Source organism: Manis pentadactyla, chromosome 2 (assembly GCF_030020395.1).
Source record: "Manis pentadactyla isolate mManPen7 chromosome 2, mManPen7.hap1, whole genome shotgun sequence".
Taxonomy (NCBI): Eukaryota; Metazoa; Chordata; class Mammalia; order Pholidota; family Manidae; genus Manis; species Manis pentadactyla.
In genome coordinates this window covers 78,962,738-78,979,964 of record NC_080020.1, presented here as the reverse complement: position 1 = coordinate 78,979,964, position 17,227 = coordinate 78,962,738, and the positions used below count along the sequence as shown (strand labels likewise).

Below are 17,227 nucleotides of genomic sequence, written 5' to 3'. Positions count from 1 at the left end.
TGTAAATAGTACAGTGATAAACATAGGAGTGCATCTGTCTTTTTCAAATTGGGCTGCTGCATTCTTAGGGTAAATTCCTAGAAGTGGGATTCCTGGGTCAAATGATATTTCTATTTTGAGCGTTTTGAGGTACCTCCATACTGCTTTCTACAATGGTTGAACTAATTTACATTCCCACCAGCAGTGTAGGAGGGATCCCCTTTCTCCACAACCTCACCAACATTTGTTGTTGTTTGTCTTTTGGATGGTGGGGATCCTTACTGGTTTGAGGTGATACCTCATTGTGGTTTTAATTTGCATTTCTCTGATGACTAGTGATGTAGAGCATCTTTTCATGTGTCTGTTGACCATCTGAATTTCTAATTTGGAGAACTGTCTGTTCAGCTCCTCTGCCCATCTTTTAATTGGATTGTTCACTTTTTGTTTGCTGAGGTGCGTGAGCTCTTTATATATTTTGGATGTCAACCCTTTATCGGATCTGTCATTTATGAATATATTCTCCCATACTGTAGGATGCCTTTTTGTTCTATTATGGTGTCCTTTGCTGTACAGAAGCATTTCAGCTTGATATAGAACCACTTGTTCATTTTTGCTTTTGTTTCCCTTGCCTGGAGAGATGTTCATGAAGAAGTCACTCATGTTTATGTCCAAGAGATTTTTGCCTATGTTTTTTTCTAAGACTTTTATGGTTTCATTACTTACATTCAGGTCTTTGATCCATTTTGAATTTACTTTTGTGTATGGGGTTGGACAATGATCCAGTTTCATTCTCTTACATGTAGCTGTCCAGTTTTGTCAACACCAGCTGTTGAAGAGGCTGTTATTTCCCCATTGTATGTTCATGGCTCCTTTGTCATATATTAATTGACTATATATGTTTGGGTTAATGTCTGGAGTCTTTATTCTGTTCCACTGGTCTGTGTCTCTGTTCTTGTGCCAGTACCAATTTGTCTTGATTACTGTGGCTTTGTAGTAGAGCTTGAAGTTGGGGAGCAAGATCCCTCCCACTTTATTCTTCCTTCTCAGGATTGCTTTGGCTATTCGGGGTCTTTGGTGGTTCCATATGAATTTTAGAACTATTTGTTCCAGTTTGTTGAAGAATGCTGTTGGTAATTTGATAGGGATTGCATTAAATCTGTAGATTACTTTGGGCAGGATGGCCATTTTTACAATATTAATTCTTCCTAGCTAAGAGCATGGGATGAATTTCCATTTGTTATTGTTCTCTTTAATTTCTCTTAAGAATGTCTTGTAGTTCTCGGGGTATAGGTCTTTTACTTCCTTGGTTAGGTTTATTCCTAAGTATTTTATTCTTTTTGATGCAATTACGAATGGAATTGTTTTCCTGGTTTCTCTTTCTATTAGTTCATCATTAGTGTATAGGAAAGCCTCAGATTTCTGTGTATTAGTTTTGTATCCTGCAACTTTGCTGTATTCCGATATCAGTTCTAGTAGTTTTGGAGGGGAGTCTTTAGGGTTTTTTATGTACAATATCATGTCATCTGCAAATAGTGACAGCTTGACTTCTTCTTTACTGATCTGGATTCCTTGTATTTCTTTGTTTTGTCTAATTGCCGTGGCTAGGACCTCCAGTACTATGTTGAATAACAGTGGGGAGAGTGGGCATCCCTGTCTTGTTCCCGATCTTAGAGGGAATGCTTTCAGTGTCTCGCTGTTCAGTATGATGTTGGCTGTGGGTTTTTCTTATATGGCCTTTATTATGTTGAGGTACTTGCCCTCTATTCCTATTTTGCTGAGAGTTTTTATCATGAATGGATGTTGAATTTTGTCGAATGCTTTTTCAGCATCTATGAAGATGATCATGTGCTTTTTGTCCCTCTTTTTGTTTATGTGGTGGATGATGTTGATGGATTTTTGAATGTTGAACCGTCCTTGCATCCCTGAGATGAATCCCATTTGATCATGGTATATGATCCTCTTGATGTGTTTTTGAATTCGGTTTGCTAATATTTTGTTGATTATTTTTGCATCTATGTTCATCAGGGATATTGGTCTGTAATACTCTTTTTTGGTGGTGTCTTTGCCTGGTTTTGGTATTAGGGTGATGCTGGCTTCATAGAATGAGTCTGGAAGTATTCCCTCTTCTTCTGTTTTTTGGAAAACTTTAAGGAGAATGTGTATTATGTCTTCTCTGTATGTCTGATAAAACTCCGTGGTAAATCCAACTGGCACAGGGTTTTGTTCTTGGGTAGTTTTTTGATTACCGATTCTATTTCTTTGCTGGTAATTGGTCTGTTTAGATATTCTGTTTCTTCCTTGGTCAGTCTTGGAAGGTTGTATTTTTCTACGAAATTGTCCATTTCTTCTATGTTTTCCAACTTGTTAGCATATAGTTTTTTGTAGTATTCTCTAATAATTCTTTGTATTTCTGTGGGGTCTGTTGTGATTTTTCCTTTCTCATTTCTGATTCTGTTTGTGTGTGTATGTTCTCTTTTTTTTTATAAGTCTGGCTAGGGGCTTATCTATTTTGTTTATTTTCTCAAAGAACCAGCTCTTGGTTTTGTTGATTTTTTCTATTGTTTTATTCTTCTCAATTTTATTTGTTTCTTCTCTGATCTTTATTATGTCCCTCCTTCTGGTGACTTTAGGCCTCATTTGTTCTTCTTTTTCCAATTTCGATAATTGTGTCATTAGACTATTCATTTGGGATTGTTCTTCCTTCTTTAAATATGCCTGGATTGCTATATACTTTCTTCTTAAAACTGCTTTCGCTGATTCCCACAGAAGTTGGGGCTTTATGTTGTTGTCGTCCTTTGTTTCCATATATTGCTTGGTCTCTGTTTTGATTTGGTCATTGATCCATTGATTATTTAGGAGCATGTTTTGAAGCCTCCATGTGTTTGTGAGCCTTTTTGCTTTCTTTGTACAATTTATTTCTACTTTTATTCCTTTGTGGTCTGAGAAGTTGGTTGGTAGAATTTCAATCTTTTTTAATTTACTGAGGCTCTTTTTGAGGCTTAGTATGTGGTCTATTTTGGAGAATGTTGCATGTGCACTTGAAAATAATGTGTATCCTGTTCCTTTTGGGTGTAGAGTTCTATAGATGTCTATTAAGTCCATCTGTTCTAGTGTATTGTTCAGTGCCTCTGTGTCCTTACTTATTTTCTGTCTGGTGGATGTGTCCTTTGGAGTGAGTGGTGTGTTGAAGTCTCCTAAAATGAATGCATTGCATTCTATTTCCTCCTTTAATTCTGTTAGTATTTCTTTCACATATGTTGGTACTCCTGTATTGGGTGCATATATATTTATAATGGTTATATCATCTTGTTGGATTGACCCCTTTATCATTATATAATGTCCTTCTTTATCTCTTGTGACTTTCTTTGTTTTGAAGTCTATTTTGTCTGATACTAGTACTGCAACACCTGCTTCTTTCTCCTTGTTTGCATGAAATATCTTTTCCCATCCCCTGACTTTTAGTCTGTGCTGTCTTTGGGTTTGAGGTGAGTCTCTTGTAAGCAGCATATGGATGGATCTTGCTTTTTTATCCATTCTATTACTCTGTGTCTTTTGATTGGTGCATTCATTCCATTTACATTTAGGGTGATTATTGAAAGATTTGTACTGATTGCCACTGCAGGCTTTAGGTTCGTGATTATGAACGGTTCAAGGTTAGCTTCTTTACTATCTTACTGTCTAACTTAACTCACTTGTTGAGCTGTTATAAACACAGTCTGATGATTCTTTATTTCTCTCCATTCTTATTCCTCCTCCTCCATTCTTTGTATGATAGGTGTTTTTTTTTTGAGTGTGTGTGTGCTCTTTTGTGTTTCCTTTGAGTGCTTTTGTGGGTAGTTGATTTTATTTTTTGTCTTTAGTTAGTATTTGATTGTTCTGCTCTATTTTCTGTGATTTTACTTTCTCTGGTGACATCTGTTTAGGCTTAGGATTGCTTCCATCTAGAGCAGTCCCTCTAAAATACCCTGTAGAGTTGGTTTGTGGGAGGCAAATTCCCTCAACTTTTGCTTGTCTGGGAATTGTTTAATTCGTCCTTCATATTTAAATGATAATCATGCTGGATACAGTATCCTTGGTTCAAGGCCCTTCTGTTTCATTGCATTAAATATATCATGCCATTCTCTTCTGGCCTTTAAGTTTTCTGTTGTGAAGTCTGATGATAACCTGATGGGTTTGGCTTTGTAGGTGACCTTTTTCTCTTTCTGGCTGCCTTAATACTCTGTTCTTGTTTTTGATCTTTGCCATTTTAATTATTGTGTGTCTTGGTGTTGTTCTCCTTGGGTCCCTTGTGTTGGGAGTTCTGTGTGCTTCCGTAGTCTGAGAGGCTATTTCCTCCCCCAGTTTGGGGAAGTTTTCAGCAATTATTTCTTCAAAGACACTTTCTATCCCTTTTTCTCTCTCTTCTTCTTCTGGTACCCCTGTAATGCAGATATTGTTCCTTTTCGATTGGTCACACAGTTCTCTTAATATTCTTTCATTCCTGGAAATCCTTTTATCTCTCTCTGCGTCAGCTTCTCTGCGTTCCTGTTCTCTGATTTCTATTCCATTTATGGCCTCTTGCATCTCATCCATTCTGCTTTTAAGTCCTTCCAGAGATTGTTTTAGTTCTGTATTCTTCCTCCTTTGCTCTTGCATATTTCTCTCCAAGTCCATCAGCATGGTTATTACCTTTATTTTGAAATCTTTTTCAGGAATATTGGTTAAATCTTTCTCCCCAGATTCCTTCTCAGGGGTGGATGTGTGGGTTAGTCTGGTCTTTATCAAATTCTTCTGCCTTTTTATGGCGATAGAGGTAGTTGTAGGCAGTTGGCGCATGTGTCAGCTGGGAGAATCAAGTCCCTTTCCACTGGCTCCTGGCCTTCCTTTACTGGGAGAACGGCAACCCTAGCAGCTTGTGCTGGGCTGTTGTGCACCGACAGGGTCTGTGATTCTTGCCCGGCCACTGTGGAGTAAGCTCCACGTGGTTGCTGTGAGTGTGGCTGCTTTCTGGCTGCTGCTCAGCTATGGTGGGGCCGTGCTCGAGGGCAAACAGGCGGGAGACTGTTTATCACCATGAGGGGCCTCTGAGCTGCCCAACCGCCCGGGCATTAGTGCGCCCAGAGTTACCCGGGATTCCCAGCTGCTGGGCTGAGTGTGCCAGGATGCTTCTGTCCTGCTGTGATGCCCCTGTCCCTTTAAGACTTCCAAAAAGCACTCACTTTTCTTTTGTCCCAGGGGCGCCAGCTGTGGGGACCTGCTGGCAGAATTTACTGTTCTGTTTCCCTAGTATCCAGCACACCATGCAGTGTATGTGTGCGTTCCCAGTGTGGATGACTAGGTCTGGGTGTTTAGCAGTCCTGGGCTCCCTCTCCCTCCCTGCTCTGACTCCCTTCCTCCCGCTGGGAAGCTAGGGTACAGGTGTTGCTCGGGTCCCACCGGGCCGCGGCTTGTATCTTATCCCCTTCATGAGGTGCTGGGTTCTCTCAGGTGTAGATGTAGGCTGGCTGTTGTCCTGTATCTTCTGGTCTCTCTTTTAGGAATAGTTGTATTTTCAAAGATATATATGTTTTTGGGAGAAGATTTCTGCTGTCCTACTCACACTGCCATCTTGGGTCCTCAAGTTTAGAATTTTCTTTAAGTCAAACAAAACATCATGACAAGTATGATATATCCCAGGAATGCAAGAGTCATTCAGCATCAGAAAATATGAATAATATATTAAGAAAGTAATTGAGAGAAACTGTGTGATCATTTAACACATGTAGAAAGAGCATTAAGTAAGATTTGACCATCCTTCATAATTCAAAACATCTTTTGTAAAAACTTGGAAACTTATCAAACCTTAGTCTAATGAGTCAATTATTCCAAAACCTACAGTTAACATACTTAAGAGTTGAAATTTTAGAAGCATTCCCTTTAGTATCAGTAAGAAGACAAAGGATGCCTGTTAGCATTATGTTTAACACAGTCCTGAAGGTCTTAGACAGTAGTAATGAGACAGGAAAAATAAATGAAGACTAGAAATCGTAAGGGAGAGACAAAACAATCTTTTCTTTTTGCAGATGATATTAATGTATACATAGAAAGTATAAGAAATCAATTAGTAGATTATTCAGCACAGTTTCTGCATATAAAAATCAAGAGGTTCATGTACACCAGTGATAACCCTTTAGTAAATGTAATAGAAGAAGATTCCCTTCACAGTAGTATTAATCTGTAATATATCTAAGAGTGAACACAACCAAAGTTATATAAAACAAGGAGAGAATTACAGAATGTTATTGTTAGATATAAAAGACATGAATAAAGAAATTTTGCCATTTTTAACAATGGGATATCTCAATTTGTTCAGGTATCATTTCTTTCTGAATTCATTCATTGCATATGCAGTCAAAATCCCAATAAGGTTTTTATGAAATATGACAATATATAACATTTATAAATAAAGTCAAAGGTCCAGATGTAGCCAAGACAGTCTTGAAAAGCAAGGTAGGTGCCTAGCCACAAAAAATGATACCAGGCCATGGAAATTAAATACTGTGGTCCTGATACAGAGATAGACAAAAAGATCAGAGGAACAGGATAGAGAAGCCAGGAGCTGGGTCACACATATATAAAAATGTGATCTGCATTCGTGGTAGCTTTATAAATCAGTAGGAAAAGATGGAATGTTCTATAAGTGCTTTTATCACTAACTGATAATCATATAGAAAATCAAATTATATTTCTAACTACATACTATCCCCCCAAAATAAAATCAGATGAATTAAATTTGAAAAGCAAATCTTAAAAAATTTACTAAAAAGTATAAGAAATAATAGAATACTTAGCAGCAGTTAAAAATTAAAAGAGGTACATCTGTCTTCATGTATAAATCTTAGAAATAAAATAGTACAAAAGCAAGTTGTAGAATGTTAGGTGTAATGAAGTACCACTTCTATAAAATTTAAAAAATAAAATAGTACAATATATTATATAAAGATGCTAAAATATGTTGTAAAGCATAAAAACACACATGGTAATAATATGCACCAAATAAAAGATAGTGTTTACCTCTGAAGATGGTAGAGATGAATGTGACTGAGAAACTGTGTGTAGCAACAACTCTATCTGTAATGTTTTATTATTTTTTAAATAAAAATGTTCTAAAGCAAATATATGTATACACACAAACACACACACATTTTAAAGAGACTATAGGACCCCTTTAAATTAAGAGAGAGTTGACCTAAGGGGGATTTTACTGTATTTGACTGGAGGGTATAGTACAAATGAACTTCATAAAAAGCCAACCAGACAAAGATGCTATTTCAAAGAATTACCTCATATGTTCTATTGCTAGAATACTTTGAACAAATGATGCAATTAAATTAGAGATGCCTTTCCATTTTTTTTCCCTTTCGTATTTATTTAAGTAATTGATGTTAATTTTAATGAGTTCTTGATAACATGTATAAAGTTCACAATGCACTAGGTGATATGACATACTAGTGGTAAAAAGTAGTAATTATATTGTATGAAGTGGGGCCTTTTGACAGGGAAACTTTCTTTTACTTTAATTTAGGAGAGAATAAGGATTGAGTCTTTATTTTTCCTTAGTCAGGCCAAGGCCTAAATACAGATAGTTGAAGATCATTGATTATTATCTTTGATATTTCCATCTTTTTCTTTCAGTGTGCGGGATGACAGAATTCGAGTGGAAAGGATGGATAACATGTATTTTGAATACAGCCATGCTTTCCAGGAAGTTACAGAGTTTTATGCAAAAGATGTAGCTGAGATCAAAGGTAAATATTTTATACATGTTAGCCATATGTTTTCAAATTTAATTGAGTTGAGATTTGGATACATGTGCAAATTTAAGTTGGACTTTCAATTTAATGAAAAGTAGGTAGTTACCAATAAATAACTGGAAGAAGTAGAGGGAAGAGTTCACAGTTCTTTTACTCATCAGAAACACCCCTGCAAGTTCTTCCTTTGTAGTTATGACCATTTAGTAACTTCATGTTTTTGACATATTCATTAGAGTGTAAGCAATTAGCTACTGACCCACTTGCCTTTTTGCTTCTTTTAAAAGATGGCCCATGTTCCTTGAGATTTTATAGAATGTTTGGATAAATCTGATGAAGGTGAGCGCTTCCAACAGGTTGTTACTTTAATTAAAATTAAAACATGAGAACATTGGTGATGGGATCTTAATAGGTTAGGTAAACATTTTTTTGTCTAATTCAGAATTCCTTGGCCAGGTGTCAGTGCTTGATTTGGTTTGTACCCCTCATTTCTGTCAGTTTAGCTTACATTAAGGTCCATTTTTATATCTTATCACTTGTAGCAGGGCTTTCACCTTTAGACCATGGATGGACCAGTCATGGGTAGATCAGTTTTGGCTCTGCCCCAGGCATCAGTTTCTTGTTAGCATTTCTCTCCCCATTTCTTCTAATGTCATGGTGCTTTGGCCAAAGTAAATTGAGTGTCTGAGTGGGTAACCCACTTCTGACACTAGTCTGAGATACCGCCAAGGGATTGTTGTGTTATGCTCAGACAGGACAAAGTCACAAGATTACCATAAGCCACTTTGGCTTCATTTACAAGGATATGGGACAGAAAACCCAGCTTGTCAGCAAGGGCGCTTGTTCCTCTCTTCAGTAGTTGTAGCTGTCCTCAGAGCTATTGAGAACTTAATTTGCCCACCCTCCCCTGGTAACAGCTCAGCTGCGAAGAAAGGAGACTCTTACTAGGTGGGTACAAGATCTGCCCTGGTTTACGTGCCCATGCACTACAGGAATCCTGTCACTTGCTGGAATTTCTACAAAGGACATGCCAGGTTCAAAGAGTCATTGTGCTCAAGGAAAGCCAAAATTCTGGAATTAGGTATTTATAGTTCCTCCTAGTCCAGATGGAGTTTCCTGATTTCAGGTCATTTTACCATACGCAGTAGTACTTCACACACTTTGGCACTTCATCTTTATCAGGTTTCCTGGGAAAAAGAGCTAGAAAGTTAAAAGATGAAATTCTCATTAGAAGAGGAAAAGATTTTAACTATTTGTACCTTAGTTTTGTAAAAAGCTGTAGTTGAAATTAATAAAATTAATAAGGTATTTTGTATTATTAATGTATAAAGGATATTTTGATTTTTTTTTAGTTCTGAAAGTAATAAATACCTGTTGCAAAAACAGTCAAAACATAGTTGTATATGAAGAAAAAAAGTAAGTCACTCTCCTTAAATCCTTAAGACTATTTAAAATGTACAAATACACAAATATATGTACATAGTTCTGTGTATTTGTTCAATATAACTTGGACTTATTTTTTCTTCTTTTTTACTTTTTATTTTTAATTTAATTTTTTATTTTTTATTAAGGTATGATTGATATACACTCTTATGAAGGCTTCACATGAAAAAACAATGTGGTTACTACATTTACCCATATTATCAAGTCCCTACCCATACCCCAGTGCAGTCACTGTCCATCAGTGCAGCAAGATGCCACAGATTTGATTTATTTTTTCAACTAATTTTGCCCATTATATGAGACATCACACATACAATAAGGAATAAAAGTACATACAAAAAATTCCTGCCCTTCTGGAGTTTACATTCTAATAGGGATGTATAGTAAAATAACTTAGTGTGTTTGAAGGTGATAAGTGCTATGAAGAAAATAAAGCAGGAAGGGTGTAATTTAAATAAGGTGGTGAAGGAGGTCTCACTGAGAATAGGACACTTGAACAAAGATTTGAACAAAGATTGACTGAGTTAAGGTGGAAGGCCAAGTGGACATGTAAAGGAGCAGTTTTTCAGGTAGACAACAGTAAGTAGAACATATCTTAAGTGCCTGGTATCTTTAAGGAATAGCAAGGAGCCTGGGTGCTGGAACAAAGTACCTAAGGGGGAGAATATTAGGAGGTGAGTTCAGAGATGCAGAGGAGATGGAAGGCAGCTTGTGTGGTGCCTGCAGGCTACTGTAAGGACTTGGGCTGCTTCTATTAGTGAGTTGGGGGATGTGGGAGGGTTTTTTAAGCAAAGTAGTCTGATGATCTGATGTGTATTTTCAAAAGGACTCCTTTGGCTGCTCTGTTGGACATATCCTAGAGCACAGAGGTGAGACTGGGAGACCAGATGTAAAGCTGTTGCAGTGTTCCTGCTGAGGGACAACAGTAATCATACACCTTTTCTTTGCTCACTTAGCAATGTATTGTAGATGTTTTTCTCTATCGTTATAAATAGCTCGAGGTCATCCCTATTAGTAGATGCATAATGATCTGTACTTAACAGACTTTAACTACTACCTTATTGGTGTTTGGTTAGGTTGTCTTTAAGTTTTTACTACTACTAAAAATTTTTCAACTCATTTCCTTGTATACATGTCTTTGGCATGCATTTTGGAGTATTTCTGGGTCAAAGGGAATGAACATCTTATATTTTGAGAAAGTTACTCTATTGCTCTCCAAAAAAGGTTCATTCCATCTTCAAAAAGCACTCTTTTTTCTATGCCTTAGGTATTCATAATCCTCTCCATTTATCCAAAGGGCAACTTTAGGAGGTATTGTTGAAATTATTATTTCAATAACCTTAAATTATATTTTATTTAACTTAATGCTTGTTATTAATAATGGTGAGTAATAATTTTAATGAAGGTAAATATTCTAATTTTTAGGTTCTCAAAGTTTTTCTGGCATCATTAACTTGGAGAAGCCTGTGATTTGTTCTTTGGCTGCCATAATAAGATACCTCAAAGAGTTTAACTTGGAAAAAGTACTTTCTAAACCAAAGTAAGTGATTTCTCAAAAATAAGGAAAAGGGAAAATTAAAAACATTTCTTAAATTGAGTTTGGTAAGTACTGTACTCAGAGAGGAGAGTTTTACCTGCTGTTGATAGAATACCCTATTAAGGGGCAAGGCTAAACTGTGTGGTATTGTTGCTGAAGAATATTACATATATTATCTGATATGAAATATTTATAGAATCCTTAAGAATTCTGTCAAATTTGTATTCATGATTGCTATTTATTATAGTTTTGACTACAAAAGTGTGTTTTATGTTCTATAGCACCATTAACTGACAAGGAGTGTTAAGAAGTGCTATTAAAAAACATTCATGAAACTTCACTGCCTTTCTTATTCTTGGTTCTTATTTCATAGACCATAAAGTTGGAGATAAAGAGGACAGCTACTAACACAGACAGCTTTTTAAAAGAGTGATTAACTTTGTAGAGTTCACAGATTTAAAAGCTGGCAATTGACATTATAGGAAAGTGCTACTTTAAAAATCAGTGGAATAAAAAAAGTTAGTGGGATAATTTTCTTGCCCTTCTGCAGTCCACCTTCACCAGCCCCTGGTCTTTGGCTGTGTGAAGAATTACCCTCTCATATTGATCCTGGATAAGTAAGCTGCCTCCTGTTCAGCAGAGGTGGGTGGATAGGTAGGAGCTATCTTAGTAAAATGACCAAATATGATTTGGGGAATAAAGAGGTGGTGCTGGTTTGAGGTCATTGGGGAGGGCAGAAGAAAGGGAGGTCCCTCGGGGGTCTTACTGTAATGTCTTTTTTGGTGTGTGTTCGATACGATGTTTAGGATAGAAGAGAATAACGTTTCTCTGGAAGCAGTTTTGTCTGTTTAAAAACAATCTAAATGCCTATCAATAGGATTCACTAGTCATTCTTGCAGAGTAATGTTACATGGCAATGAAAATGAATGGATTAGAGTTACATGTATCAATATTTTTAAAATTATCATTAACATATTGAGCGGAAAACAAAATTGCCGAAGGACACATAGTACATACCATTATATGAAGTTAGAAACATCTGAAAAAAATATTATATATTGCATAAGAATCCATATGTATATAGGGAAGGTGTAAAGGTAGGCCTAGGAATGGTGAACAACAATTTAGAAGAAAGATTTTTTCTAAAGTGGGGAAGGAGGAGAAGCAAAAAATGTTGGTGGGGAGAATGGCACAGAGAGTTCTAATTGAAGTTTTATTTTTTTGTTGTTGTTGTAAGTTAACTTGGTTAACTAGGTTACTCTATATGTGTTTTAATATGGTTGAAGTGTTTTATAAAAAAGACTAGCAGCTTAGTGTTATACTTCATTGGATTCTGCTTTAAGCTCCAGTAATAGGAGACTTATTGCAAAGATTGTCTGTGTGGTTGCTTGTTTTGGAGCCCTGTAAAGAAAGGGTAACAAGCTACCTACCATTTGGCTTGCTCGTGACAGGGAGTTTCTAAGTGAGCTAGAATTAGTGACTAATTGCTCTTTTATTATCACCAAGCAGTGAAGTATTCATTTGGTATAATTAATTTTGCATACAGAAACCAACTTTTTAAAAAACGTTAGTCTCTCATGTATTTAGAAGTAGCAGAATTTAGGGCCAACAACATTGCATCCTCCTCATATTTAATTCAAATATAATAAAATGTTTATATGTACCCAAATTAAAATAGGTCATTTTTAAATTGCCTGACTTGATAAATTCTGTGAAGCTGAACTTTTTTCATCTTATATTTGCTGGTTAAGGGGGTGTTCAGGGAACTGGATCTGGTGACCTAGTATATGTGTTTTGTCTGTCAGGTGGTCCCCTCTTCTCATTTCCATAGTCCAAAGACAAAAAAGAAAGAGAGAGATCCAAAGTGTTAGGCCCTCATATGTTATATATTTCTGTCCCCCAGCATATGTGCAGCAGCTAGTATGCTGTCAGTAAATATAACATTAATGAAAGAAAAGGAAAGAAAGAAGGAATTCTTCATTCTGTGAGTGTGAACTTGATTGGAAATAGCCAAAATGTCACTGGGAGCCAAGATTAATGAATAAAGATGGTGATCAAACTGGTACTATTGTTATACTTAAAGAAGAAATATAAACAATGATGTTTTATGTGTGGCATGTGGTTTGACTCTGAAAATTATTCTAAAAGAGTAATGCCACAGTTTTTATATTTTGGAAAAAGAGTGTAGCCTCTAAAGCTGATTACTTCGGAAAACATGAATGTTCTTGTGTATTTAAAATTCAATTGTATTACTTTAAATGTTCAGCAGCATAAGGCATGATTATACTTACTTCAAGAGCTATGCGGTTGGATGAAAATTTAGTTGCCTTGTATTGCAAATGGTCTCACAAAAATTGCTGCATATTTCATTAGAATCCTGATAATGTATTTAGTTAAGGGTCTTGGTGCCTCTACAGTTAGAAGTTTAGGATGTTTGAGGAAATACGCCATTCCAGGAATTGTTCTTACGATGGATTTAAGTGAGATTTTATAAGACAAGGCAAATTTAGACATTCCAAGTTTGTTTTGAGAGTTTAAGTAGGTTTGTTCCAGAACAAAATAGTATTAATAGAAGAAATAGGGCATGAGGGATGTTAGATAGTTATAATGACAGAACTAGCCTGATTCTTAAATTGATGACATTTTAAAGGAATTGGTTTTGTTTTTGGAAATGAGTGCTTTCTTTCATTTCAAATGACTGTTATTAAGACTGTTGTGGTCAGAATTTCAAATAGATTTCGGAAATTAGGGAAAGAATGAGAAAATCCACCCCAGGTGAACTGCAAAAGTTTTTTCTTAGAAAAGTTTTTATATCATGATGATAAATAGAGCACTTACTTCCACTTGTGAAAGTAAAATTTATAAGCTATTTCAGTGACATCCAGTGGGTAGAGAGCAGAGGTACTGCTAAATATCCTAAAAGTCACAGCATATCCCATTACAAAAAAATAATTCCTTGGCCCAAAATGTCAATAGTCCCAAATCAGTTAAAGACATCACAAGAAAAGAAACTATAGACTAATGAATATAGGTACAAAAATCCTCAACAAAATACAAGCAAATGGAATCCAACAATACATAAAAAGGATTATACATCATGACTGTGGGATTTATTCTAACAACACAGGCTTGGGTTACCAATTTGAAAATCAATTAATATAATACATCTTATCAGCATACATTGTGAAAGGCAAAAACTATATGATCACCTCAATAGATAGGAAAGTTCCCCTTCTTTATGAAAACATTCAACAAATTAGAACTGTAAGAGAACTTCCTTTACCTGACTAACCATCTATGAAAACCTCACAGCCAACATCACACTTAATGGTAAAAGACTGATTGCTTTCCCTTTAAGAACAGGAATAAGATGAGGTTGTATCTTCTCACCACTTCTGCTGAGTATTGTACTAGAAAGTCTAGCTGGGGCAATTAGGCAAGATAATGAAGTAAAAGGTACCTACATTATAAAGGAAGAAGCAGAACTGTTATTACAGATAACATGAAATTAATATATAGAAAATCCTACATATATAGGTAGAATAAACACACATACAACTGTTAGAGCTATGAGTTCCTAAGTTTGCAGGATATGAGCTCAGTATAAAAAAATAATTTGTGTATCTGTATACTTGCAGTGAAGAATCCAAAAGTGAAAATAATAATTCTATTTATAATAGTATCAAAAGAATAAAATACTTAAGAATGAATTTAACAAAAGAAATACAAAACCTATACTCTGAAAAGTATTAAAACATTGTTGAAATAAATTAAATAAGACCTAAGTGAATGGAAAGGCATCGCAGGTTCATGGATCAGAAGGCTTAGTATTGTTAAGAGTGCACTATTCCCAAATTGATCTATACATTCAATGCATGTATGTCAAAATCCCAGCTAGCTTCTTTGCAGAAATTGACAAGCGGATCCTAAAATTTTGAAAATTCAGTGGACAAAGTATAGCCATGACAATTTTGAAAAAGAATAACAAAATTAGAAGACATGTATTCCTGTTTGAATACTTGCTACAGAGCGATGGTAGTCAAGACTGTGTGGTACTGGCATAGGGCAGACATAGATCAGTGGGATAGAGTTGAGAGTCCTGAAGTAAACCTATACACTATTGTCAGTTGATTTCCAACAACAGTGCTAAGACAATTCAACTGGGAAAGAATAGTTTTTTTTTTTTTTAAGTGCACCAGGATAATTGGATATCCATGCAAAAGGATGAGATTTTTTTTTAATGACATTTCCATTTTTTAAATTAAAGTATTATTGATATACAATCTTATGATGGTTTCACTACACAGCACAGTGGTTCAACATTCACCCATATTATCAAGTCCTTACCCCCTCCATTGATCAATGTAATAAGATGTATTAAGATGTTATAGAGTCAATGTAATAATTGACTCAATGTAACAATATAGGTCAATGTAATAAGATGTTATAGAGTCATTAATTGTGTTCTTGGTGCTGTACTACCATCCCTGTGACGTACCTATATTGTGATTGCATATTATTGTGCCCCTTAATCCCCTTCTCTCTCCCCCTCACCCTCCACAATCCTACCCCTTTGGTAACTGCTAGCCCTTTCTTGGTGTCTATGACTCTACTGCTATTTTGTTCTTTCTGTTTGCTTTTTTTTTATACTCCACAAATGAGTGAAATCATTTGGTACTTGCCTTTCTCCACCTGGCTTATTTCACTGAGCATAATACCCTCTAGATTCATCCATTTTGTTCCAAATGGCAGCATTTTTTTCTTTTTATGGCTGAATAATATTCCATTTGTATATGTACCACATCTTCTTTATCCATTCATCTGTTGTTGGACACTTAGGTTGCTTCCATATCTTGGCTATTGTAAATAGTGCAGCAGTAAGCATGGGTGCATATGTCTTTTTTAATCAGGGACCTTGTTTTCTTCAGGTAAATTCCTAGGAGTGGAATTACTGCATCAAATTGTATTTCTGTTTTTAGTTTTTTGAGGAACCGCTGTATTGGTTTCCACAACAGTTGAACCAATTTACATTCCCACCAACAGTGTAGGAGGTTCACCTTTCAAGGATGAACTTTATATTACTTTATTTCATGTCATAATAAAAAATAACTCAAAATGGACCAAAGACCTATATTATATGTAAGAGCTAAAACTATTACACTCTTAGAAGAAAACATAGGTGAAAAATCTTCATGACCTTGGATTAGGCAACAGTTTCTTAGCTATGATACCGAAATCACAAGTGACAAAAGAAAAAATAGATATATTAGATTTCATCAAAATGAAAAATGTTTGTTCTTCAAAGCACACCATCAAGGAAGTGAAAAGGCAACCAACTGAAAGGAGAAAATTTTGCAAGTCATGTGTCTTGAAGGGACTTGGTGTAGAATATATGAAAAATACTTGCAAATCAATAGCAAAAAGACAAATAATCTAGTTAAAAAATGGACAAAAGATTTGAATAGGCATTTCTCCAAAGAAAACATACAGATTACCAAAAAGCACATGAAAAGATGCTCACTATCACTAGCCATCAGGTAAATTCAAATCAAAGCCACAGTGAGGTACCACTTCATACTCACTAGAAGAGCTGTAATAATAATTAAAAAAATGTTGATGAGGATATGGGCAAATTAGAACCCTCAGACATTGCCAGTGGGATTCTAGAACAGTATAGCTACCTTGGAAAACAGTCTGGTAGTTCCTCACAATGTTTAATATACACTTTACATATAAACTGATAATTTTACTCCTAGATGTGTTACTTAACACAAATGAAAATGTATGCCCACACATAAATTTGTGCATGAATGTTCGTAACAGTATCATTCATAATAGCCCCAAAGTGGAAATAATCCAAATGTCTATCAACTGATGAATGGATGCATAAAATATGATACATGTATAAAATGGGATATTATTCAACCACAAAAAGGAATGAAACACCAATAAATATTACTAGATGGATGAACCTTGAAAATATGATGCTAAGCCAAAGAAACCAGTCACAAAAGGGCACATATTATGTGATTTCATTTGTAGTTGACCCTTGAACAACATGGGTTTGAGCTGCATGGGTCTGCTTATACACAGATTTTTTTCAACAAATATATTGGAAAAATATTTGGAGATTTGCAGCAACTTGAAAAAAACATATGAATTGCATAACCTAGAAATATTGGAAAAATTAAGAAAAAGGTATGTCATGAATGCATAAAAATATATGTGGTTACTAGTATATTTTATCATTACTACCATAAAATCAACAGTAAGCTATTAGCAGTTAAGTTTTTGGGAGTCAATTTATATGCAGATTTTTAACTGTGCAGTGGAGAGAAGGAGATTGGTGTCCCTAACCCCTGTATTGCTTAAGAGTCAACTGTATGAAGTGTCCAGAATCGGCAAATACATAGAGATAGTAAGTTGATTACTGGTTGCCTAGAGCAGTTTTGGTTGGGGGGACATGGAGAGTGACTGCTAATGTATATAGATGTTTTGG

At 35.6% G+C, this 17,227-nt stretch overlaps 1 protein-coding gene across 1 annotated transcript in view; it reads left to right on the top strand.

Moving 5' to 3' along the window:
- The window catches only part of MSH3 (mutS homolog 3), a 212,774-nt gene that overhangs the window by 58,736 nt on the left and 136,811 nt on the right, over positions 1-17,227 (top strand). The window contains 2 exon segments of the mRNA XM_057493875.1: positions 7,633-7,745; positions 10,617-10,731. Of these exon segments, the coding sequence (XP_057349858.1) occupies positions 7,633-7,745; positions 10,617-10,731 (228 nt within the window).